This window comes from Pipistrellus kuhlii, unplaced genomic scaffold, assembly GCF_014108245.1.
Source record: "Pipistrellus kuhlii isolate mPipKuh1 unplaced genomic scaffold, mPipKuh1.p scaffold_m20_p_2, whole genome shotgun sequence".
NCBI classification, from domain to species: Eukaryota; Metazoa; Chordata; class Mammalia; order Chiroptera; family Vespertilionidae; genus Pipistrellus; species Pipistrellus kuhlii.
This window is the reverse complement of record NW_023425515.1, coordinates 156097117-156124221: the sequence shown is the minus strand read 5'-3', so window position 1 is coordinate 156124221 and position 27105 is coordinate 156097117. Positions and strand designations below refer to the sequence as shown.

Sequence of the window (27105 nt, the reverse complement as noted above, 5' to 3'; positions counted from 1 at the left end):
TTCACCAAAGTCTTTTATTTTACAATTGAGGGGACTGATTCTATTGTGTGAAATTTTTTGGCCAATTTTCCAGTCTGCTTATCAGGTGATCTGATTGGGAAAAAGAAATGGAAGGCAAGATCCCAGATATTTAAAGTTCCAGGCCTGATGTGATTGGTTTTATTCTAGGAATATCTTTGAGTGTGTTTTCTAGAGATACATGATTTGTTCAAGGCTACATTGCAGGAGATAAAACAAGATTTGAATCCAGTTTCCATTATGGTCCCTCCCTTCTGAACAGGTCCCCATGCCTTTAGAGGACATGACCATTCTTCCTGCTTTCCGTTCCCCTGCTCCCCCAATGCCCTCATGCCCGAGGAACTGCTCGGAGGCGGTGTTCTACTGGGGAGATGGTGAGGCCCAGTCTGATCTCTAAGCTCAGCTCCTCATTGTCCGGGGGCTTAAAGGTAAATTTTTGCAAAAGGGAGGTGAAGAAAATGAACAGCTCAGCCCTGGCCAGCTGTTCTCCAAGGCATACCCGCTTTCCTGAAAGACAAGAACATAAGAGTTAGCTTTCAGGCTAGTGTCCTTGCCCAAAGGGACTGAAATCTTCTCTAAAGTTTTTTTATATCTTGAAAGCAGGGAGGGGCTTCTAGGCTCCAGGGCTCTCAGTACAGAGGCTCATTCAATCTGACAACACTGGGCTTAAGCAAAGCACAGAATTGATGTCTGGACTCACTCCAGTGCCTTCAGGGGTCAAGCAAATGGAGGTGAAGGTTGTAGGCAGTGATTGAAGGGAGAGGCCTGGGTTGACCTAGAATGTGGGTGTTTAGTCTACAGGCTCTAAAAAATCAATTAACAACAATGACAGACTCAGAAAACAACACTATTAATATTTTTTCAAACCTTTAGAATACTACCCAAAATTATAAGCCAGTCAATGTCAGAGCAGGGTGTGTAAAGTACATGGCCTCTTTCTCCTGCTCATATTTTCCTCCTTAATGATCGGGGACCTCACTAACATGGATGGCTCTCTTCCCTGGCCCTGCTTCAGCCTCTGTCCTTGACAGTCCTTTGGCTTGCCGTCCTTTCTCAGGAGTCCCTTTGCTTCTGGCATGGGGCTCTAGGCTGCGTCCTTTGCTCCATGGCTCACACATGGCCCTCCCTGTCCAGGCCACATTCCTGTCCTTGTTGTGTGAGTTCAGAACTGGAAGCAGAAGGACAGAAGTCCTATTCTACCACTCCCACTTTCTAGACATATGGGATTCAGGGAAAATTAAGTAACTTCCTGGCGGCATTGATAGAAATGCATGCTTAACATGGGATCTTTATTTTATATATTGCATGAGCTACACACTCAGATCCTTCACCAGTGTGTATCCAATAATACTGCAGAGAGTAAAACAAAGTATTTTAACACATCTCCTGGATAATAATACAGATTCTAGCTATACAATAGCTTATCTGTAAGTTCATCCTGTTTCTTATATATTTAAAAAAAAAAAAATCCGGAAGAACATAGTTTAAAAGATGATTTTTAAATAAATCTTGTGGGTGGTAACATTACTAAAATAGTTTTTTGTGTATTACAATTCCTTACTGTGATACTTTTCGCATTGTACCGTTTATTCTGAAGTAATTTTAAATGTATGGAAAACTTGCAATAATAATAATAATAATAATAATAATGTATTTTTTCCTGAGTTATTTGAGAGTGAATTGCCTATATTTTCCCATGAAACCTTTAGTTTGTATCCCTTTAAACAAGTATGTTATCCCACAGAATCACCAAATCAGGAAATTCCCACCATCTTCTCCTCAGATCCCAATCAGGTTTGCCATTCTCCTTTTAATGTCCTTTCTTTAGAAAAGGGACCAGTTTAGTATCAAGAATTGCATTTGGCTGTCGCACAAGGGATTTCTCAACTTTCCTGACTTTGGCACTTTGAAGATGACAGACCCATTATTTGGTTAATGTCTCTCACGTTCCCTTATGGGAGGTCATGCATTTCTGGTGGTAGGATCATCCAAGGGAGGCTGGTTCTTATTATTGCACCATAGTAGGTGGGACATGCTTTTGATTTGCCCCATTATTGGTGAATTTATTTTGATTATGGTGCTAATCCTTTCTCCCCTGTAAAATTATTATTTTTCTCTTTGCAACTGATAAATACTACTTTGAGACTAATAACCATTACTCATTGGACTAGTTTCCTTTGCTATTTTTTGCCCAAATTATTAATTAATATAATGGTTGCCTGATTGGGACTTTTAAAATTTCATTATTCATTTCACATTATTAGAATTCTACTAAAGGAAATGCTCTCTCCTTATTTTATTTATGCACTCATTTATATCAGTATGAATTCACAGATTCCTATTTTATTTAAAGGGTTAAAATTTGTTATTAGTGTTTGGATCTCAAGATACTCTAGGTTTGGCTAATCAATGAGCATTGAAGCTGCTATTTTCTTACTTTGGACAAAAAACAAAAAACAAACAAACAAACAAAAACACCACATTGCAGGCTTATCTCATGCTTTCTCTTCCCTAACCTGGTTCCTTTTAGTGGATAATGATTAGATCTGGGCATTAGACATGCTCATTGGTATTGAGGTTATGTTACTCCCAGGCATCTCAGTGAGTATAGCAACTCAGTATCTACATATATAAAAAGCTCATTTGCTGTCTCTCCGACCATCTGACTGGTTGCTGTGATGTGCACTGATCACCAGGGGACAGATGCTCAACGTACAAGGTGCCATGATGCATTCTGGCCATTTACAAAGAAACACCCTTGGTGCCAACAAAACAATACTCAGCTTCCTCCAAGTGGGACACAGGCCCTGCCATCACCCTGGAGCAACACCCCACCAAATCACAGCCAACACTGCTGAGACCCCATGGCGCAAAATGCAGCCCACAGCCCAGCCCAGAAATTGTGGCTGTGGGCTCCGGGTAATGATGTCACATAGCAACACCCAGTTTCCTCTCCCTAGCAACTAGCCTCCTTGGAGGTTCTTTAGGCCAGGAACATGATTTTCTTTATAACCAGGTGCAAACATTTTACACTGTAACCAAATATCTGTGAAGCGTTTTCCCATGCCTCTTCTCATTATATCCTCACAGAAGTCCTGGAGTAGATAGATGGGAGACTTGGTAGAATCCTATTTTCTTTTCATTAGCCAGAAAACAGAGATTTAGAAAGCTTAGAAATTTGATCTGATTAAAAAGAAATGTAAAATTAAAAAGTAAAAAATGATGGACCTTGAAAATTGACTTTATATTTTCTCACTGTGCAGAATATAGCCAAACACTACTGCAATTAAATATTTTAACCTTTGTTCTCCCTGTGTGATCTACAATACTAATCTGCTTCATGTTGATATTTACTGCTGTATTGGTGACAATTACCTGAAAGAGAAGTTGGGGTGCTTCAATGGTCTGGAAAAAGTTTAGCTAAATCAGAAAGCAGATCTAATTAAGCAAGTTCTCTCTCTATATATAAAGCTCTCACTTGTTCCAAACATGCACATAATTTTTGATCTGTCTTTGTTGAGTGTGAATTTGGTTGGACACTTCTATTATAGAGAAAGGACAAATAGTGATATTAAAATATTTCTTCTAAATAATTTCCTTTCAATGTGCAGGAATTTGTGCACCGGGCCTCTAGTTTATATAGCATGAGTATATATTTAAATGTGAGGATATACACATCCATGTTTATATCTATACTAGAGGCCCGGTGCACAAAATTTGTGCATGAGGGTGAGAGGGGTGTCCCTCAGCCCAGCCTGAACCCTCTCCAATTTGGCATCCCTCTCACAATCCAGGACTGCTGGCTCCCAACTGCTTGTCTGCCTGCCTTCCTAATTGCCCCTAACTGCGTCTGTCTGCCAGCCTGATCACCCCCTAACCACTCCCATGCCAGCCTGATTGATGCCTAACTGCTCCCCTACCAGCCTGTTTGCCCTCAACTTCCCTCCTCTTCTGGCTTGATCACCTTTAACTGCCCTCCTCTGAAGGCATGATTGCCCCCAATTGCCCTCCCTTTCAGGCTTGGTCCCTCCCAACTGCCATCCCCTGATGGCCATCTTGTGTCCACATGGGGCCAGGATTTTTTTTATCACATGGTGGCAGCCATATTGAAGTGATGATCAATCTGCATATTACTCTTTTATTAGATAGGATAGCAGCATGGTGCATGTGTGGGGGCCAGCTGGTTTGCCTGAATGGTGTCCCAGATCAGGGTGGGGTTCCCTTGGAGTATGGGGTGGGCTGGGCAAGGGGCCTGTGATGATTTACAGGCCAGCCACGCCCCCTGGCGACCCAAGCAGAGGCCCTGGTATCTGGGATTTATTTATCTTCTACAACTGAAACTTTGTAGCCTGGAGCAGAGCCAAGCCTTCTGCTCACTCTGCAGCCAGCAGCCATTTCTGTTTGGATTTGTTTACCTTCTATAATTAAACTTTGTAGCCTTGATTGGAGGCCTAGGTCAGCAAGAGTAGGCAGAAAGCTTGGCTTCCACCCTCTGTCACCTGAGAAACCCAAGCCTTCTTCCTTCCCTCTGTGGCTGTAGCCATCTTGGTTGGGTTTATTTGAATACTCTCTTTGATTGGCTGGTGGGCATGGCTTGTGGGTGTAGCAGAGGTATGGTCAATTTATATATTATTCTTTGATTATGTAGGATTTACTACTTTATCTAATTATCTACCTACAAATCTATTAAAAATCTGAGTTTGTATAGATAACCTCTTATTTCAATCCAACACCACAGAGTTCATTCTAATATCATAGCTATATATAACTATTTATAAAGCCCTATTTATAACTACCCCCCTCCCCCATTATCCTTGATATGTTTACTTACTCATTGAATGAGTATCCCGTGTATATAACTTATCTCCCACTTTGTGCAGATCCTGCCTCATCTTTCTGGTGCTCTGACACCCACTCTAGGCTTCCGCTGTTCCTTCCCTTTCACAAATGCCCCCCGCCCCTCCCTTCTTGGGCTACAGCACCCCTTACTGGTCACAACCACCATCTCTCTTCTGTGTGTAATAATTTATTTTCTCCCTAAGTAATACATATTCAATGCAAAAAGAAAAAAATAAGTGTGAAAAGGGGAAGTGTAAACAAGTCAATAACAGATGTAAAAGATGCCACAGTTGACCCCTCAGCTTCAGTTTCATTATCTCTGAAGTATGCTCAGGGATAAGTACTGGCTCAGCACACATTTCCAGGACTAAAGAAATAACCCATGGCCAAAACCGGTTTGGCTCAGTGGTAGAGCATCAGTCTGTAGACTGAAAGGTCCCGGGTTTGATTCCTGACAAAGGCATGTACATTGGTTGCTGGCACTTCCCTGGTAGGGGGTGTGCAGGAAGTAGCTGGTCGATGTTTCTCTCTCATCGACTTTCTAGCTCTCTATCTCTCTCCCTTCCTCTCTGTAAAAAATCAATAAAATATATTTTTAAAAAACTTAATAAAAAAGAAATAAAAAGAAATAACCCGTGAGACATACGAAGCCCAAAACTAATAAAGATACTAAGAATTCTTGTTATTCATTTTATAATGTTATGAGTTTAAAAAGCCTTAGGAACTGGCTGTTTGAAAACATGAGAGAGTTTTCACAGCATCCTCTATTGCACCATTTAAGTTGTTTACCTTGAAAATGTACTAACTAACCTTTTACAGCATAAGTAAAATGTAAAAAGGAAAAAGGGGTTGCATATAGAATAGAATCCCATCTAGTCCAGGATGGCATTAACATCACTCCTGATGCCCATAATGATAAGCAATTAGCCACTTTCATTGCCCCTCCCCACCCCCATATTATAAATTGTCTCTAGTTCTGTGTGAGTGGGTGTCCCTTAGAAATTCTGTGAAGATGGCAAGAGGCAGGGTCTGTGTCTCTGTCCCCAGTGTTTCGGGGGACAGAACAGAGTGAAGCTGGAATCTTCAGGCAGCCCTGCCTGCCAAGCAAGGGCTGAGGAAGAAAGGGCAGCCTGGAGTCACTCCAGCCCTGGGAATCCTGAGCTGGAACAGCATTAATTGGAAATCATGCTGGGCAGGGCTGTTTGGAGGCATTCCAGCTAAAGCCAAGGATGATGGGGAGAGGAGCAGGGGAGGGCAGAGGGGAGCTCTGGATTCACACCCTCTTATTTTGTAGAACTCACCTATTGAGAAAGGCAGAAAGGCTTCCCTTTTCTTAAACTGTCCATTCTCTAGAAAGTGCTCCGGATTGAATGTGTTGGGGGTGGCCCACTCTTCAGGATCACTGTGCAGTGCAGTCAGATTGGTCATGACCATGGTCCCCTGGAGAAGGCAGCAAAGACTCAGGCAAGGCTTGACCCATGCAACACCCCCATGCAGAGGGCTGGAAGTCCCCTGCTCTCAAGACAGGACCTGACCATATCCTCACCCTCCCCAACCCACTGTTTTCTGAGCTTAGTTCCCCATCCCAACCTTCCCAGGGCCCTTGCAATGATGGACTGCAAATGCCTGCTGGGAATTTCCCAGGGAAGTACAGCTACTCTTGACTGTAGTATGGATGTCCTCTGCAGGGACCAGTCAGTGTAAGACCTGAGAGCAAACATGCATGCACCAATGAGAAATAACAGAGTTTTGCCAGTCAGTACTGTACCAAAGTTACCCAGCTGCTCAGTTTAATGGTGACCATGGCAGTTCCAGCAAGGTAAACTATGTCTCATTCATCCCTGTTCCTCCCTTCTCTTCCCTCCAAGGTCTACTGTACTGCCCAGGTTTAATAATAGAATCAGGTTGTCTAGTAAAAGGAACCACTATTCAACAGGTACACTTCAAGAAACCCAAGAGTCCTCCTTAATGCCTCTTTTTCCTCCATTGATCCTTCATGTAACCCTTCTGTGAGGCTGGACAATTTTACTTTAAATTTCTCTTAATTCTGTCACCTCCATGCCATGCCCACTGTTACCATCTACTCCTGGCTACCCCTTGCTTGCCTATATGCCTAAAATAGCTGGCTAACTATGCCCTACATCCTCTCTTTCCCCTTTCAATCTGCTTCATACTCTGCAAGCCCAGTGAGCTTCAAATAAGATTTAATCATGTCACACCCACCTACCCACCCACCAGCCTTGAACTTGATAGAATCCTTCAACAGCTTCCCATTGCTCTTGGGGGACAAATCCATGGCCTGACCCCTGATTGGGCCACTCTGTCTGCCTGCACTTCCACTTCATCAGCTGTTTTTCAGCTGTTCAAAAAGCTATTTTCTCATTCATTTTGTACTTTTTAAAATGTTGTTTACAGTGTCTTCATGTCATTCTTCCTAACTCTTAAGCATTCTGCTGCCCTTACCTCAAACATCACTTCCTTTGGAAGCCTCCTCTGACTACTCCTGCTATTACTCCCCATTCCAGCCAGCCTGCATCTTTATAGAGATGTGAGAGTTTTTTCAGTGGGGCAGTTGCCATGGTTTCTGAGTATGTAGTTGCATGGTTATTTTCCTCAGGTTTGTTTTCTCAGGCCTGAGCATTTTAGGTGCTTAATGAACATTTGTTGGATTAATAAAGGATAAGTTAATTTAAGTACTAAGCACTAGATTTAACATTCGACATGCATGACTTCATTTTACCTCAACATGTGAGGTAGGTTTAACATACTTTACAACTAAAGAAATTGAAGCTCTTAGGGGTTAAATAATGTGCCCAGAATCACATAACGAAGGAGGGAGAACCATGCTTTCTACTAGGTCTACTTGATGTCAAAGCCATGTCAGCTTAGTCTCTACAACTTAGTCACTTAGAGCTGTCAGTTCTCAGGATGGTTATTAAAGTGGATGTTAAGAATAAGTGGTAGAGCTGGGTGTTTCCTGGAGCTTACATGCATTGCTATGAAAATGCAAGCAGCCCTAACTGGTTTGGCTCAGTGAATAGAGTGTTGGCCTGTAGACTGAAGGGTCCCAGGTTCAATTCCGGTCAAGAGCATGTACCATATCCTCACCCTCCCCAACCCACTGTCTTCCTCTCTGTAAAAATCAATAAGATCTTTAAAAAAAAAATGCAAGCAGCACCTGTGACATAATTTAAACCTCAGCCTTCACCTACAACATGGTCAATGGGCAAGAAATCGTAAGTGCAATAGCTGCAGGTATAGCGGCTTTTCCTGGCTCTGCAAGGACAATATCCAAAATGTGTACAATGGGAAATCCCCTCTGGTTCTGCCTATTCAGTTCATCTCCGGGTAAGACATATGCAGAGGGACATATACAACTGGAATGGACTCACAGAGGTTGACCAAAGTGGTGAGAAAGCAAGGGAGCTGTAAAGGTGCAGTGTGCAGAAAGGGCGCTAGGTGGCATAGGAGAGATGTTTGCTAAAATCATAAGCCTGGTTGGTAGAGTGAGATCAGAAATTCCTTTGTGAGGACACAGAATTAAACAGGGACGAATTGAGAGCAATTGCAAGAAGACCCTTTTAAGGTCCAAGTCAGACAACTCCTGTGTAGAGAACATGATTTAGTACAAAAAAGATGAGCCTGGGAATCAGAACAGATCTGGTTCTTGAACCCAACTGTTGTCACTTTGTAGTTGAGGGACCTTATACAAGCTGAATCGCTATGAGATCGTACTTCTCAGTTTATAAAATAGAAAGAAAAGACTTATTCTGAGGACTGATTAACATATTTTGAAAGAAACTATGTAGTCCATGGAACATAATTACTGCTTAACAAGTGTGTGTTCTTTCTTTGCTTTTCTAATACTTAATATTGCACGCACTTGGATTGGTTTCTCCCATCGCAAGGCTACAAGTAAAAACTGAAAAAACACCTATAGGGATATTACGTTAGAAACACCAGGATTAATGTGATGTTGGCCTAGATCAGTGGTCGGCAAACTGCAGCTTGTGAACCACATGTGGCTTTTTTGGCCCCTTGAGTTTTTAGCAAAGACCAGCTTAGGAGTACCCTAATTAAGTTCATAATAATGTACCTACCTTTGTAGTTTAAGTTTAAATAATGTGGCTCTCAAAAGAACTTTTAATAGTTTTACTGTTGATATTTGGTTCTGTTGACTAACGAGTTTGCTGAACTAGATGGCCTAGATGGTCTCAATTGTCCCTTTATATCTTAATGTTCTATATAGTAGACCCAGGATGTGAAACAAAATTTTCTAAAGTAATTCTGACAAGTCCCTAATCCTGTGAGATGCTCTACCAAGGCCAAGAAGAAGATACCATGCAAAGTCAGCTGCATCTCCACAGAGATTCACAATACACATTTCATAGTAAAAACACTGAGCAATCCCACAGCAAAGAAAAGCCAGTCTTGCCAAAACTGGTTTGGCTCAGTAGTAGAGCGTTGGTCTGTGGACTGAAAGGTCCCAGGTTTGATTCTGGTCAGGGGCATGTACATTGGTTGTGGGCACATCCCCAGTAGGGGATGTGCAGGAGGCAGCTGGTTGATGCTTCTTTCTCATTGATGTTTCTAGCTCTCTATGTCTCTCCCTTGCTCTCTGTAAAAAAATCAATAAAATATATTAAAAAAAGAAAAAAGAAAAAGAAAAGCCAGTCTTTGGTTAGACATATTTGACCTAGGAGTCTCCTTTCTTTCCATAATAACTATTACTACCTAGTTGAATTAATATTTACCCAAGGACAAAAATTAATATTGAAACAAGTAAAATATCTCTCCCCATTAAAGTAATTCCCTAGGACAAGAATCTGTCACTTTTCAAATTCAGATTCTACCATTCAAAGCAATAAGCTTTAAGATCTGAAGCAGGAGTTCCTCATTACCTTGGGCAAGTGGTATCCAGCCAAGGTGGTAGCATTGTTTACTTCCCTGGGCACATTCAGGGGGATGATATTTCCCATTCTCTGCACCTCATGGATGACGGCATTGGTGTAGGGCATGAGCTCCCGAGCATCCGTGCTTGGCTGCTTCGACTGGCCAATCACTCTGTCAATCTCAGCTTGCACTTTTTCTTGAAAATAAAAGTAAGTTCTTGCATTCAATACCTTTCCTTGAGCCTTGTGAAGCTAAGGAATGGAATAACTAGGATCAAAATGTTAACATTATAGTAGGCTGCATAGACTCTTGTTTGTCAAGGAGGTAATAAGAGTGGAAAGCGGGCTCTGGAATAAGACAATGATAAAAACTGCTAATTGCCTCCCAATAGCTGTTCCCCTCCTTTCCCCCCCCCCTTTTTTTTTTACAATAATAGAGATTTTAGCTGGATACCTATTTATCCAGCCAAAGACTACATAGGCCAGATTCCCTTTCTATTACATATGACCATGTGATTAAATTTTGATCAATAGAAAGTGTATAGGAGGAATATATATATATACATACATACATATACATATATACATATATAGTTAATATGCTAAATGTCCCTCTGTCTGATTGGTTGCTATGATGCACACTGACCACCAGGGGGCAGTCACTCAACGCAGGACCTGTCTTGATGTGCACTGGCCATTTACAAAGAAACAGTACCTTGGACCTGGTGCCCACAAAGCAACACTCAGATTCCCTCAAGTGGGACACAGGTGACTGTCCATCAAATTACAACTGACATTGCTGAGACCCCATGGCGCAAAATGCAGCCCATAGCCCAGCTTAGCCCAGAAACAGTGGCTGTGGGCTCCAGGTAATGATGTCACATAGCAAAGTCCAGCTTTCTGTCCCTAGCATCTAGCCTCCTTGGAGTTTCTTCAGCCCAGGAAGACAACTTGCTTTATAGCGAGGTGCAAACATTTTACACTGCAACCAAATGTCTGTGAAGCATTTTCCCATGCCTCAACTCATTTGATCCTCACAGAAGTCCTGGAGTAGGTAGATAGGAGACTTGGTGGAATTCTATTTTCTTTTCATTAGCCAGAAACAGGGATTTAGAAAGCTTAGAAACTTGACACGACTAAAAAGAAGTAAGAAATGGTAGGCCTTGAAAAGGACTTCACGTTTTCTCACTGTGCAGAATAGTCAAACACTGCTGCAATTAAGTATTTTACCCTTTATACTACCTGTGTGATCTATAATAATAATCTGTTTTATGTTGATATTTACTGCTGTGTGGTTGACAATTACCTGAAAGAGAAGTTGGAGTGCTTCACATAGCTGGAAAAAGTTTAGCTAAATCAGAAAGCAAATCTAATTAAGCAAGTTTATTCTATATATAAAAGATTAAGTTGACTCATGCATGAGTGATACATATAAAGCTCATGACAATCACATGCATGTGTTTTGATCTGTCATTGTCGATCGTGAATTTGGTTGACACTTCTATTATAGAGAAAAGGCAAATAGAGATGTTAAAATATTTCTTCTAACTAATTTCAATGCGTATGAATCCATGCACCAGGCCACTACTGTTTAATAATTGAAACATACCCTTAAAAGAAGGGTGTGTGCTTTTACACCCTTCTGATTGGGGAGACATCTTTGTGCCAATAAGAACATTATTTTAGATACATCAGAACAACACAGTGGAAAGAGCCTGGAATCCAAAGAACTCTGTAGAGCACAGTTCAAATTTGATATATAAACTTCTATATATGTTTTTACCATCCATTTAAAACATTCAAGAGCCATAACCAGTTTGGCTCGGTGATAGAGCATTAGCCTGCAGACTGAAGAGTCCCAGGTTCAATTCTGGTCAAGGCATAAGTCTGGGTTGCAGGTTCCATCCCCAGTAGGGGGCATTCAGAAGGCAGCTGATCAATGATTCTCTCATCACTGATGTTTCTATCTCTCTCTCCCTCTCCCTTCCTTTCTGATAAATATATATATATATTAAAAACCCCAACATTCTAATCATGGTAAAATACACATAAAATGTATCATTTTAACCTTTTTAAGTGTTTAGTTTAATAGTGTTAAGAATAGTCACATTATTATGCAACCAACCTTCAGAACTTTTCTAACATGCAAAAGTGAAACTGTATTTATTACACAACAAATCTCCATTTCTCCCCATTCCCCAGCCTCTGGCAAGTACCAGTCTACTTTCAGTTTCTATGAATTTGATTCCTCTTGATACCTCATATAAGTGAAATCATGCAGTATTATTTTTGTGTGTGTAACTACCTTATTGGCCTCTAGGTTTATCCATGTTTAAGTATGTGTCAGATTAGCCTTCCTTTTTAAGGATGAATGATGTTCCATTATACTCCTTTTTTTATCTGTTCATTATCAATGGACACTTGGTTACTTCCACCTCTTGGCGGTATGTGAATAACGCTGCTATGAACATGGGTGTAAACTTCTATCGGTTTAACCATTATTGTTTTGGAGTCTAAGTCTGTAACCTAACTAGGTAAGCTTTTACACATTTTAAAAAACTTTAATTCACAATTGCAAAGGCATTTTGCATCATGACTCATGATATTATATATATATATATATATATATATATATATATATATATATATATATATATTTTATATCTCTCTCTCCCTCTCCCTTCCTTTCTGAAATATAGATATATATCTCAACTTGCATGAACAAACTTATCCATAGTACATGGAAAGCACTCTGATCTTTTCTATTCTATTTTTATTTTAGGGGGGGAAAAAGGTCCTGCCCTAGATTCTTTGGCTAACTGGATAGAGTCTCAGTGCCCAGACTGAAGAATCCAAGGTTCAAATGTGATCAAGGGCATGTACCTCGGTTGCAGGTTTGATCCCTGGTCCTGGTCAGGGAGCAAAAGGGAGGCAACCAAATGATGTGTCTCTCACATTGCTGTTTCTCTCTGTCTCTCTCCTTCCCTTCCACTCTCTCTAAAAATCAATGAAAAAATATCATCTGGTGAGGATTAACAAAACAAAAAAAGGTCTTGATTCACTAAATAGATTTTATATGCCTTTAATAAACTGTTACCCAGAACTTAAAAAGTTGTATTATAACAAATCTAATTCCTCATGTGATCAAACTGTTCTGGGGCCTGGAGAAAGAAAACTGATTATAATAGTCACTGTCACTGAATGGACTACAGTTTGTGGGGCAGGTATACAAATAATATGCAATAGCAGAGTTATGGAGGGGCATCAGGTCATCTCTAGAGAAAGAGAATGCTACTAATGTTCCAGAGAATTGGGAAAACATGAGAGGTGATGTTGAGCAGATTCTTCAAGCAGAGTTAGTCGTTTGCCAAGTAGAAAAATTAGAGAAATATATTTTTGAGAAACACTATCAGGATCGCCTAAGACCATGAGAAAACACAGATATTTGCATTACAATTCATAACAGCAGTAAAATTACAGTTATGAAGTAGCAACAAAAATAATTTTATGGTTGAGGGTCACCACAGCATAAGGAATTGTATTAAAGGGTCCCAGCATAAAGAAGGTTGAGGATCACTGTTGTAGAAAGAACACCAGGTATGATGACACAGGCACAAATAATGACAATGCAAAGAAAATGACAGGTAATTTAATGAAGTCCCCATGCAGGGAGGGTGAGTTGAGGCTGGATATGAAGTAAGAGGTACAGCAGGGGTAAGAAGTAAGAAGTTTAAACATTTTCCACAGGGGAATGCAAGACAACCTAAAAGGAGTGAAGGCTAGGAACACGTCTATTTTCTCCCTCCCTTTTCTTTGCCTCCCCCCGCTCCTTTCCTCCTTCCCTTCCCCCTTCCGTCTGTCCTTCAGTCCATCCATATTGTTTGACATCTAACTTCCACTAAGATCAGATTTCTTGTGAGAATGTAACTTTCCAGGAACTCACCACAATGTCAATTAACTTCCCTGTTTTCCCAAGTAGAGTGTCCTGAGGTCAGGGACTCCTATTATATTTGTAATGATGTGGCTCTATTACAATCACGACAGAAAAAATGAAGAAATGCCTGTTCTCACATCCACATGGCCTTGTGACTGTCCTGCCTATCTTTCCTCTCCACCATGCTATCTTCTGCTCTCAACTTTGGGGCAGTGTGTCCAGGGGGCACCACTGTGTCCTGGCCCAGCTTGCTCACCTTGGATTTCTGGGTTGAGGGCCATGTAAAGCAGACCCCAGCGCAGTGTTGTCGAAGTTGTCTCGGTTCCAGCAAAGAAGAGATCCACGGTACTGTAGATGAGGTTTTCCTCATTGAAACTGGAAGCATCATCACCCTTGTGCTACAAAGCACCATGTTTGTTAGTTTATTTAGAGGGATATTGGTGGCCACAATGTATAGGGGCTTCATCCTGGGGAGACAGGTAGGAGGAAAGAGCCCAGAGAAATGCTCTCCCTTTGGTCTCCTTGGGTGGCAGTCTTATCACAGCAATATTGTTAGCATAGTCCTGCTCCAAGTTCTGGAAATGTTTATTAGTTTGGATGAATGATAACCAAGACAATGATTTTTTTATGCCTATAATTTTGGAGATGCTATTAGTGGAGAGTCAGACTTGGGTTCCAATATTAGCCACTCCATTCACTGTTTCTATAACAAAGGGAAGGTTACTTACCCTCCTGCTTCAGTTTCCCATCTTAAAAAATAGAAATAACAAAACACACCCATGAAGATAACATTATAAATGCCATGAGAGGCAAAGGGCACATGGCAAATACTCAACAAATGTTTATACTGATACTAGAAAGAATAAACTGAACTTGTTTATGTGCAACAAGTTGTATATCTCTCAGCTAATCTTTTCCTTCCAGGTGAGAACTCACTGATTCTAACAATCATTCTTCATGGCATTTCATCATTTTTACCACCTTCTTCTGAAAGCTTTAACTTCTCAACATTCCTCTTACTGTGTGAATCCATATAGCACATGAAGTTTCCTCCTCTGAGTACAAATCAATATTTTTATTAATATAATGCCAATACAGTGAAATAAGAAAGGGAATGGAAAAGAAATTCATCACTCTGCCCACTTTCACAAGAGGATCAACTAATGTGATAGTCAAAAATTATGACACTGATACAAAGTCTATTAATCAGAAGGATTACAGTGTTGAAATCTACACATCTCATTTGGTACCCCCACCCCTGTTTCTTTCCTATAATGTCATAAAGTGGACAATCTAGGATCTTACTCAGACCTTGATGATAAACTCTCCCATGCATTCAGCTTTTCTTATAGGGATAGGTCATTGGGCACAGGTCCATATAATAATAAAACAAAGTTCTGAGGTTCAATTCTTATCTTTCCTTTTTCATACAGCTCCTTCAAATATGGAAGGTAGAGAATAGAAGAAGAAAAGGCAGTATTTGTGCATTCCCAAAATCTTAAGCCAAATGCCATTGAACTCATATCTTTATTCCTAATTGCCTTATCCATCCTGAGTTAATGTTACTCTTACACTCTATGAAATTCTGCCTCTATTTTTACTTCCCTGTGGTAAGTTGAATACTGACTCACAAAGATGTCTATGTTTAATCTCTGAAACCTGTGGGTATTATATGGGAAAAGGAACATTATAGATATGGTTAAGTTCACAGTCTTGGTTAGGGAAGATGATCCTGGAGCATCCCAATGGGCCCAATACAATCACAAGAGGCCAGAGGGTTGTAAGGAGAAGATGTAAGGATGGTAACAGGGAAGATGCTACATGGATGGCTTTGAAAATGCAGGAAGGGTCCATGAGCCAAGCAATATAGATGACCTCTAGAAGCTGGAAAGGTCAAGGAAATGGATTCTCCCCTAGAGCCCTCAAAGGAGACAGTATTGCCAACACCTTAACTTGAGCCCAGTCCAACTGGTTTCAGACTTATTACCTCCAAAGCTGTGAGATAAATCTGTGTTGTTGTAAGCCAGTGAGTTAATTTGTTACAGCATCAAGAGGAAACCTGTACATCCCCATTTGTTCCTCAAAAACAAAGCACAGGAAACAATTTTCCTTACCTTTTCTATTTCCGTGAGGTATGCATCAATAAAATCTCTTGGTTCTGCAGGATTCCAATCTCTCTTGTGGTTTTGAATCACATGAGAAATAAACAACTTTAATTGCTCCCACTTGCGAAATAGTGTTTGGTGGTATCCAGGAAGAAAGTTCATTATCCGTGGAAAGGTATTATAGAGCTAATTGAGAAAAACAGAATATGAAGACACCCTGGTGCAAGTACCCCACTTTAAGAGAGCAGGAGGCTAGGGTTGCTTTCTGCACACTCTGGTCAGCCCATGCCTCCACTTAAGGCTACAAAGTTTTAATTATAGGAGATAAACAAAGTCCAATAGAAATGGCTGTCACCATGGAGGGAGCAGAAGGCTTGGCTCTGCTCCAGGCTACAAAGTTTCAGTTGTAGAAGATAAATAAATCCCAGATACCAGGGCCTTTGTTTGGGTCACCAGGGGGCGTGGCTGGCCTGCAAAACCACCACAGGCCTCTTGCCCAGCCTGCTCCACACCCCAAGGGAACCCCCACCCTGATCTGGGACACCATTCAGGGCAAACCAGTTGGCCCCCACACATGCACCAGGCCTCTATCCTATCTAATTAAAGAGTAATATGCAGATTGACCATTACTCCAACACACAAGATGGCTGCCCCCATGTGGTCAAAGATCCTGCTCCAATGTGGATATAAGATGGCCCCCAGAAGATGGCTAGCAGGGGACGGCAGCTGGTAGGGACCAGGCCTAAAAGGAAGGGCAGATGGGGGCAATCATACCTTCAGAGGAAGGCAGTTATGGGTGACCAAGCCAGCAGAGGAGGGAAGATGGGGCCAAACAGGCTGGTTGGGGGAGCAGTTAGGCATCAATCAGGCTGGCATGGGAATGGTTAGGGCGTAATCAGGCTGGCAGGCTGAAGCAGTTAGGGGCAATCAGGAAGGCGGGTAGGCAATCAGTTGGGAGCCAGCAGTCCTGGATTGTGAGAGGAATGTCCGACTGCCTGTTTAGGCCCGATCACACCGGGATCAGGTTTAAATGGGTATTCGGACATCCCTAGAGGAGTCCCAAATTGGGGACACTACAGGCTGGGCTGCGGGATAGCCCCCTACCCTCCAATGCACAAATTTTGTGCAACGGGTTTCTTGTAAAAATAATAATGAGGATGAAAATGAAGAGGATGTAACTTGTTGCTCTTTTGTTTATCTTGTTGCCTGTGGGGCCTCAGGATTATTCTACAACTGGTGACTCAATGACATGCAATCCATTAAGAACTTAACACAGAGCCAATGTACCATGATCTAGCTTTGCTCACACACTGACATGTCTGCCTGCACACACCAGGATGCTTCATTTCATCTTCAAAGGGTTGTTGTGAAAATTAACTTAGATCAAGTGCAATTGTTCATCAAAATGCCTGTCTATTTTTGGACCCCAAGACATGCTTATCCTCCTCCTCTGCTGCTCCTTCCTACCCTTCCATGGATTTATTTTTTCTGGCGAAAGTCATGGGGTATCCTCTGACCTCTCACCTTTCCTGTGTTCTGTCTTATTAGCAAGAACAAAGTGGAATCACTGGATTGGGGACTACCATGACTGGAAGTGAGAACTAGGAATTCAAAAATAACTTTGATAATAATTATAGCTTTCATTCATTATGGCCTTTTCCTGTGCCAGGATTCATGATAACTTCTTTATCCATTTTGATATGATGGAGCCATAAAGCTCTAAGCAAAGATGCTTGTCAGAAATAAATACAAAATAAATCCACTTCTAGATACCAGAGAGGTGAGTCAACACTTGCGCTGATTTAAGACCAAGAAGCTGAACAGAGTTCCTGAAAGACTCACAGGCCCCCAGGGACAAAAATGGAGCACAGACAGTGTCCACCAAGGAAGGGTGAGGTTTAATAATAATCATAATAATTATCCATCTTTACCCTATGAAATTAGATCGATAATATCCTATTGAAGGGTGTGTAAACAGTGTAATGGTTTTGAAAACTTTAAGGCAGCATCTTCTATGTCCAGGTTTATATAGGCAAGAGAAACGAATGGATGTGTCCACATGAGCAGTTGTAATAGAATGTACATGCCGGCTTTACTTCAGAATTTTTTTAAAAAAAGGGCAACTAACACCAATGAATCTCAAACAGCCAGCTGATGAAGAGAGGAGGTCTGAGACAGCTGGCTTAGGGAGGGACATTATGGACGGGGGAACTCAAAGGCAATGGAACTATTGTCCTTTTTAAATAAAACAACATAGGTGCATGTGGAAAATCAATCATTGTCTCACTAATTAGAAAGGTGTGGACAAGAAACCCAGAAGGCTGGTCAACCTTGAAGCTCTGAAAGGTCCGAGCCAACCACTCCCTATCTAATTGAAACTATGGTAGCTGAAGCAACTTTCCCACCAAATAATCATGCAAATCCTTATTAATAAAATAATCTACCTGTTACTATCCCAAACCTGAATAAAAGCAATGGCAAGGCCAAAGCAAAGCGTAGTCCTCCCACTAGAATTGGGCTTCTGCCTGGGTCCCATTTCCCAAATTAATATTTTTCTAGTCCCTTTCATTTGTGTGGGGCCTTCTTCAGAACCTGAACCCTGAATCAGAACCCTGAACCACGCAGGACATGAAAGGGATTCCCACAGTTGCACAGGTATATGACATGTAAAGTTTATTGCTTTACATGAATGCTAGAAATGTTTTTTGTATATAATAAATATTTTAAAATATCAAAAACACTAGTCACACTAGTTGATTTCAAACAAGTTTGTGTTGAAGTCAATTTTAAAAGGTTATATTGTAGCTTATAAAAACATCCTTGCAGACATCAGCCCAAATATTCTTAATCATGTATGAAAAGAGAACCCCTTACCTGGCTCCACACTGACACCTCCAGACCTATGATATCATCCAGCAACCTCAGCATTTCTTGGAACTGACTATCCTGGTACTCAAAGCGCTCCCCAAAGGTGATGGAGCAAATAATGTTGGAAACTGCATTGTTGATCTTGAAGTGAGGGTTAAAAGGCTGTCCTGGAGGTGGAAGAAAAGGTGGATCCTTCAGGTTGGTTTGTCTCTGTTTCTACTGAGAGTCTACATGACATATGTCATATGACATACTGAGCACAGAAATACATCTGAGGCTCTGGCCATTAGCACTCTACCCAGGATCTGACAGCAAGTGCTCACTCAATGCCTGGAAAGTCTAATTGCTGCCCAGTGTTTAAAATCAATAATGTTGAACTGATGTACATATTACAAAATGGGGAAAGTAGGGTTTAAACATTTTGAGGCATGCAACTTATTTAGCAAAGAGAGGCAAAACATTTTACAATGGCATGGGAGTGTTCTATGTTTTCTGCTAGGAGGAAAAGGAGGAGGTGGAGGAGGAGGAGGAGAAGGAGGAGAGGAAGAGGAAAGGGATGGGGGAAGGGAAGGGGAAGGGAGAGGAGTACTTAGAAAAAAATTCAGACAAGTGGAATGAGGAAGTAGGAGCTGACATCTCATCAGACCCCCCACTGACAGGAATAATCAAAGGGAAAGGGTAAATGGCTGGAGGCTCCTGTGTAGTCCTAGGAGTCCTAACAACAACAACAACAACTCTTACTCTCAACCAGAAGGCAGAGTCAGAATTTGACACCACAATGTTTGGAGACAATCCCCCACCCACTCACATCCTTGGAAACAAAATTCCAATAATTTCTAATGAGAGTCTATATGACGTATGTCATATGACATACTGAGCACAGAAATACATCTGAGGGAGCACAACTCCCTCTCAAGTTGACCCACATCCACCCTGACAGACAAATGCTGTACTTTTGCTTCTTTCATAGTGGCGCCTGTGCCCTGGCCTCTTACTTTTTATCTACTTGAATAACTTGCTTTGTTCTCAAAAATAAAAAAAAATAAATCAGTAATGTCTTTGTTGTTAATCCTCACAAGAGAATATTTTTTCTGTTGTTTTTCAGAGAGAGTGAAAGGGATATATATATATATATATATATATATATATATCTATATATATATATATCTATGTCAGACACACACATCAACTGGTTGCCTCTTGCATGAGCAGGGAACAAACCCACAACCCAGGCATGTGTCCTTGACAGAGAATCAAATCCAGGATCCTTTGGTGCATGGGCCGATGCTCTAACCTAGGGGTGTCGAACTCAATCAGAGAAGGGGCCAAAATCTAAAATCCAGCCTAAATCGCAGGCCGAATGGTTTACAGAACAGTCAAAAACTGTCATTGTGATGGAAACGCAGCAGAGTGCAGTGATGAGAGCGCGGTGCAGGCCACATTGCAAGGCCTGGCGGGACGGATTTGGCCCGAGGGCCTTGTGTTTGACACATGTGCTCTAACCACTTACCAACATGGCCAGGGCATAATCAGTAATGTCTTTAATGCCAGTCTTCTTTTGCTAAGTAATTCTAGCGCTCTATGAGCATAGGGACATGGTTAGTTGTTCAGTTTTATCCTTAGTTCCTAACACACTGCTGGGCACAGGACAGGCATGTAAGTACTAACTACTGGTAATATTGTTCAGTGAGTGAATGAGCCACAGTCTCCTGCATCTGACCTAGGAAATATACCCACCGTTCTCCTCTTCTATCGCCTGGTTGAGGTGGTAGGCCTCCTCCTGCATGCGTTCCTCTAAGCTCTTCTTTCCTAAACCAAAGTTCCTCAGTGTTGTCAGGGTGAACCTTCTCTGCTCCTTCCATTCCTGACCATTAGACATGATCAAGCCTGAATGAAAGAAAGCCAATAATGGGTATAGGGACTTGTATCAGATGGCAGAAGGGAAAAGGGCATTAGGCAGGGGAAAGTATTCATAAGAGTCCACCCAGAGCAATGATTGCCAACATGTACTGATAGTTTGCAATGCCAGGCACATTCACATTTTTTATGCATTATGTAATTTATTACTTACAGGAATTCTGAGGTAGATACATTTATCACCCCCTGTTCCACTTTTGCTGATGAGAAAACTGAGGCACAGGGATAAAGTAATATGTGTAAGGTCAGCTGAACAGGCATTCAAGTTCACATCCCTTAGTGCCCAGCCACATAGGTTGATTTATGTATTTATGTTACATAAATACATAAATCAACCTATGTTTATGATTTATGTATTTATGTATTTATGTTACACTACATACTAAGAATGCAGCCCCAGGGAAGAAAACCCAGGTTTGTAAAGAGGCAAGGCATTGTTGGACCTTAACACATGAGTAAATGACTGAAGAAAGCAGAGGAGTGAATATCATGTGCAGGCAAAGGAAAAGACAACATCTCATTGTGTTGCACAGACCATCCTTTCTTTCATAACACAGGTAAGGCCATGCTCCTGTCACTTTTTCACTTCCAGAGCACACTTCAACTCCTTTTCACATCTGGCTCCATCTCTATGAAATGGCCCTCCTGGCTGGCAGCTCCAGGGATGCTTTGCAACTTTACCTTCCTTGGTCTTTCAGCAGCACCTGACCTTTTCTTCCTGAAACCCTCTCTTCCAGGGGTGCTCAGGGCACTGCACTCTCCAGAATTGTCCCCTAATCTCTGAAAGCATAGAACTTCCTATATCTCTGGCTAGTTTATTTCCTACCAAGTTCTCAAATGATGGAGTTCTTTAAGGTAAAGTCTTCTGTTTGCACCCTTACTCCATTCTTGGGACATCTCACTACACCTACACTTTTAAGTAACATCTATTGACAGAGACCCTCTATTTCTATTCCTTGAGCTTCAGACACAGATATACAGGTCTCTGCTTGACTTTGCCAATGTAGCATTTCAATCCCAGCCAATCAATGATGGAATTGATGGTTTTCTCCATGCAACTCCCCACCCAAGCCTAACCAGACACCTTGTCCTCCAAATGTTCCTTCTGCCCATCAATCCACTCATTTGGGGGTCTGCCTCACGTCAGTCTCTCTCCTTGTCCCTCCCTCTGGTTCATCATGTCTTAGTGGATTATCTCCTGGATACCTTAAATCCATGTATTTTCTCTGCCACTGTCCCATTTTCACCCACTGTCCTTTTTTGCCACCTCTCTAGTCCAAGCAAACACTTTTTCTAACCTAAAATGTTGCAACAGTCTCTTGCTTCCTTCATTTTACTCTCTACATTGCAGCCTAAATAAGGCTTTTAAAATGTAAATATGATGATTCCTTTCTCAATGATTCAAGAGCTTCATTGTTATTAGGATAAAACCCAACATCCTTATTGAGAATATGAATAAATTATCTGCAGCTTCATCTCCATTTAATTATTCCATTGAATCCTGGCCACTTTTTCATTCACCTCAGGGACTTTTTATATTCTAGTCCCTCTGCCTGATTGCTTCCTCACTTTATTAAATCACTTGTCATTTATTTAGTTTTCCCTGAATCTCAAGACTAGATTAGATACCCCTAGTAAGTGCATCTGCCCTCGTCTACATAAATGCTTTAAATTATTACGGAGAGTTGAAAGTCTTTCTCTGGAACAGAATTTGACTTATATAAGTATGTGGATTTTATCTGTTCTACTCATTGTTGTATCACTGGTGCCAGGCACTGTGCTTCATCTTGCAGGTAATAAATAGAGTAAATGGATGGAGAGTGAAGTGGTAAACTCTTTCAAAGAGGACTTGGGGAGCACTTGAAAATATGGTGCTCTGGTAGAGCAACACATTTCATTTAGATTTTTAAATGCTTCAGTTTATTTAATGATCATTTAAAGTATTCATGCCAAACTCTTCTAACATAGACTGGAAGGCTTGTGATGATGCCTGTGGGAACCCTAATGATAAAGCATAAGGAACTAGAGGCAAGAAGAGGATGAAATCTCAAATGCAACAGAAGGAAGCACAGGCACAGAAAGAGCGAATGCATTGCTGCCCCCTCTGCTCTCATGGAATGAAGGGTTATGTGTTTATGAAAGCATCCAGAGTGAGTGAACACACACAGGAGATGCTGTTTTTCCAAATTCCCGCTGTTAGGACTGGCCCAGCTTGATCCTCTGAGAGAGTGCCTTCATTGGGAAATGTGAACATCAAGCTTTCTTTAAAGGCAGGAGTTATATAATGGGGTTGGTCTCTGAGGAGTGCTGGAGGATTGTAGTCACAGAAACACCACTGACAAGCCTTAAAAACATTAAGACATCCACATCTTACATTGGTCAAGAAGCTTACCGTCTGTCTTAAAGATCCGTTTTCGAACAGGGAGGATGGGACGGTCCAAAATGTTGTGACCCTGGTCGACAAGGGCTTCTTTGATCAAGGGCAATCCAGTTACAAGAACTGAAGACCAGGCACCAAACTCCATGCTAAAAAGGTTCCCGTATTGCTTCACATACTGAAAAGGAAATATTCACATTTAAGCACACCCATCTCGGTGTCCAGGAAAAGAAGGAGTATGGAGCTGAAGGCTTGTATTGAGGGCCTGGGTGAATGTCCTGAGTCTCTCCTCTCAACCAGGCCTGGATGCAAGTCACTGCAGGGCGTGGACATACATTATAAAACATTCCTTCACAGAGTGAGTTGATAAGAGCATCTACCCTTGTCCTGAAATAAATTATAAAGATATCACTTCAATAAAATGAATAAGGTCTCTAACCTCACGCATCTTAGAGCCTAATAAAGGGAGAGAATTCAGTACACATGACTCACCAAGATGGCTGAGATCCATGCAGTGCCTGTCTAGTGTAACAAGCTCGGACTTTTTTATTTGTTTCATTTTTAAATGTATTTTTTATTGTTGATAAGCATGGACTTTTTAGCAAATCACGTCATTTATGCAAAAGAGAACTCTTCCTTTCTCAACTCGTGCGAGAAGACAGAAAATTCCTTACCCGGCTGGGGCCAGGTGTGAGAAAAGCCCTTTGGCTCTGAAACTGTGTGTGGACCATAGCTCTCTGATCACCAGCTCTGGGTTCCTGAGAAAACTGTCTCACCTTTTGGAGCCAATGAGCCCCAGCTGTAAAAGTGAGAGAATGATCCATCTGTCAAAGGGCGTTGCTAGGGAGGAGGGCAGCAATGAGAAAGGCACTGTTTTCTGGTACCTGGCACACGGCTGCTGGGGTCCTGGAGAAGGAAGGCGCCCTGTGTGCAGAAAGACGTGCGTGTGTGTGTGTGTGAGACAGAGAGAGAGAGAGAGAGAGAGAGAGAGAGAGAGAGAGAGAGAGAGAGAGAGAGAGAGAGAGCGAGCTTCTGGTGGTGGGAGGACCAGAGTGCAGGGATGTGCTGGAGGACAGCACCCCTGGTTGCAGCTGCCATGCTCACTGGGTACCATGGTGAGCACCTTTCACCTTTTATCTTATTTAATCTCACGTGCTCCAGGGTCCTTATGAATTTCAGGAAAGGAAAATGAGTGGCAGCTGAAGGAATGCAGCCAAGGTAAGGAAGTTATAGAGTGGCGGAGGGAATTGTGTAAGATTTGAGGATAAGACCCTGAGGTGGCTCCAGGGCCTTCAAGTTTAGTGGAGACCTCAGAGTGTAGTGGGAGCAAGACAGTGAAAGTGAGAGGATGGCAAAATGAGTGAAGGGTGTCAAAGGTACAAACTTGCAGCTGTAAAGCAGTAGGTCCTGGGATGTAAAGCACAGCATCCTGGCTGAGGTTAATAACACTGTAGTGCATATTTGAACATTGCTAAGAGTACAACTTAAAAGTTCACATCCCAAGAAAATATTTTTGTAGCTATGCGTGGTGACATACTAACTAGACTTATTGTGGTGAACATTCCCAGGTGTATACAAATATGGAATCATTAGGTTGTACACCTGACACTAATACCATGTACTATATTAATTATACCTCAGTTTAAAAAAATGTGGTGTGATGACAGAATATTACATAGCTATTAAAGTGGATGAACTGAAGCCTGGTGTATGTGAACTGTTAAGATCTACTCTTAGCAACTTTCATGTATGCACTACAGTGTAATTTACTCTAGTTCCCTGCTGTGCTTCACACCCCTAGTCCCCCCAGGGTCCTGCCCTCAGGTCAGGGTCAGGACTCCACCCAGCACCTGTGCCCGCCCACTCCTACCTTCTGAATAGACAGATGGGGCTCCTTCAAGGTCAGTTGGAAGAAATTCCCAAGGATGGGCAGACGCGGTGGCCCAGGCGGGTAGTTCTTGGGGATCCGGTTTTTGAAGAAATTGGCAAGGAGCAGGAAGACGACTGCTCCCAGCAGGAGAGAGCTGGGATGGAGCATCCTCCAGAGGGCCGCCACTAGGGAGCCCATCGCGGAGAGCCTTGCTCTGATGTTCTCTGGCTCCAAGGAGCTCTGAGCCTGAGCCGGTGAAGTCCTTCCTGCCTGTCTCTCACAGTAATCCCAGCACTGCCAATCCTCCTGCCCGCCCCACTCAGCCGCGCCCCTACTCTGCAGCCCCGCCCTCTGAACTTTGTCCCCGCGCTGAGCCCATGGGTCTGGAGAATCAGCTCAGTTCCCCTCTGTCCGCCCCGCCCTACGCCTGCCCCCAGCCAGCCTGCCCAGGCCAGATGCCAGGCACTGGATTTCAAGGGAGGCCCCAGGGCGATCTTGGAAAGTGTCTGAGACTGTTTGGGGCTCTTGGGATTATGGTTTCAGTGCAATTCAGAGAAAGTCACAGACTGCGTCTCCGTGTTCTCTTGTTCTCTTGTTCTCTCTCCTCTCCTCTCCTCTCCTCTCCTCTCCTCTCCTCTCCTCTCCTCTCCTCTCCTCTCCTCTCCTCTCCTCTCCTCTCCTCTCCTCTCCTCTCCTCTCCTCTCCTCTCCTCTCCTGTCCTCCCCTCCCCTCCCCTCCCCTCCCCTCCCCTCCCCTCCCCTCCCCTCCCCTCTCCTCTTCTCCTCTCCCTTTCTTTCCATTCTTCTTTTCTCTCTCTTTTTTTCTCTTCACCAGAGGATAAGAGAGGGCATGCTTAGGCAGAGAGGCAATGAAAGAGTGAAGGAGAGAGAAAGAGAGAGAGAGAGAGAGAGAGAGAGAGAGAGAGAGAGAGAGAGAGAGAGAGAGAGACACTTTGCATAAGGTGTCCCAACCTGAGATCAAACCTGAAACCCAGGTATGTGCCCTGACTGGGAATCAAACTGGCAACCTTTCAGAGCACAGGATGTTTCTCACCCAACTGAGACACTCCCTCATGTTTTTTCAGAAACAATCAGGTTGTCACGGAAGGATCAAGCATATGAACCCTGATGGCAACCAACAGAAGCATCTGATATTTCATGGACACTTACTGTATGCCAGGCAGCACACTTACCTCTACAGACATTGCTTCCTGCTGACAATAGGTTGATGTTCTTCTTGCATCAAGGAAACAGACAGAAGTACCAAATATGTGGTGAATAAATGAATCTACTGGTTTGTAAAACATCTAAAGGAGGTTCTATATTTGTAATTGTTTTGAAGATTAAAAAGTGTTGTATCAAAGCTCCTAGCTAGGGTAAGTATATACTGGAAACTGATATAATAAAGTATGTCAACTGAAATTGGGGGCAGGGGGGAAGAGGGGAGAAGGGTTTAAAAAATAAAAATAAAAGCCTTAGAAACAAAAAAACAAAAAGCTCCTAGCACTGACCCTAGTCTTTGAATAGGTGATTGACTCTGAAGCCAAGTCTCTTTCCAAGGTCCAGAGGGAGAGACTAGGCAGCTTTGCTTTTGTCCTTCCAGTGGACATCTTCCTGTTTCCTCCAGTTGTTAGTCATCCGTGAAGTGTTGAGTCTATTTACATAACTATAATTTTTAAATAATTATCAAAGAACTGCTTTTAAAAACCCCTCAGTATTATGTGTTTGAGATCTTTACAGGTTGATACCTGAGACTTTATAGTTCATTCATTTTAATAGCTATGTTTTATTCTGTCACTGCACCACAGCTTTTTAAACTGAGGTACAGTATAACTGACATAGAACATTATATTGGTTTCCCATGTATAACATAATGATTCCATATGTGTGTACATTTGGGGGATGATCACCACAAATATTATAGTTACAGATTTTTTTCTTGTGATGTGAACTTTTAAGATCTACTCTCTTAGCAACCATCAAATATGAAATGCAGTGTTATTAATGATAGCCATGACTCTGTGCTTTACATAGCCAGGACTTACTTATTTGGTATCTGCAAGTTTGTACCTTTGACCCCTTCACTTATGTTGCCAACCTCCCACCTCCTGCCACTGGGAACCACCAATCTGTTCACTGTATCTATGAGACTGTTTTTTGTTTGTTTGTTTGTTTGTTTTTGTCTTGTTTTGTTTAAAAAACTCTGTGTAATGAACTTGGATGAATGATGTCATGTTTAGATTAGATTATCTCTACTGACTTTTCTTAGACTTTGTATAAACAAAG

General features: G+C 42.0%; 1 protein-coding gene across 2 annotated transcripts; it reads right to left on the bottom strand.

The window, feature by feature from the left end:
• Positions 1–140: 140 nt before the first annotated feature.
• Positions 141–25099, bottom strand: LOC118723974 (cytochrome P450 2J2). 2 transcript variants are annotated; one of them, XM_036446823.2, is made up of 9 exons: positions 24821–25099; positions 22966–23128; positions 20394–20543; positions 18663–18823; positions 15798–15974; positions 13940–14081; positions 9759–9946; positions 6159–6297; positions 141–525 (listed from the first exon to the last, which is right to left on the bottom strand). In XM_036446823.2, exons 1-9 carry the CDS (start codon positions 25016–25018, stop codon positions 347–349), a joined length of 1497 nt encoding a protein of 498 aa, XP_036302716.1. In that variant the 5' UTR covers positions 25019–25099; the 3' UTR covers positions 141–346. The 2 variants fall into 2 exon arrangements, with proteins under 2 accessions (XP_036302716.1, XP_036302717.1); XM_036446824.1 differs by lacking the exon at positions 24821–25099 and adding an exon at positions 23835–23878.
• Between the last annotated feature and the right edge of the window lie 2006 nt (positions 25100–27105).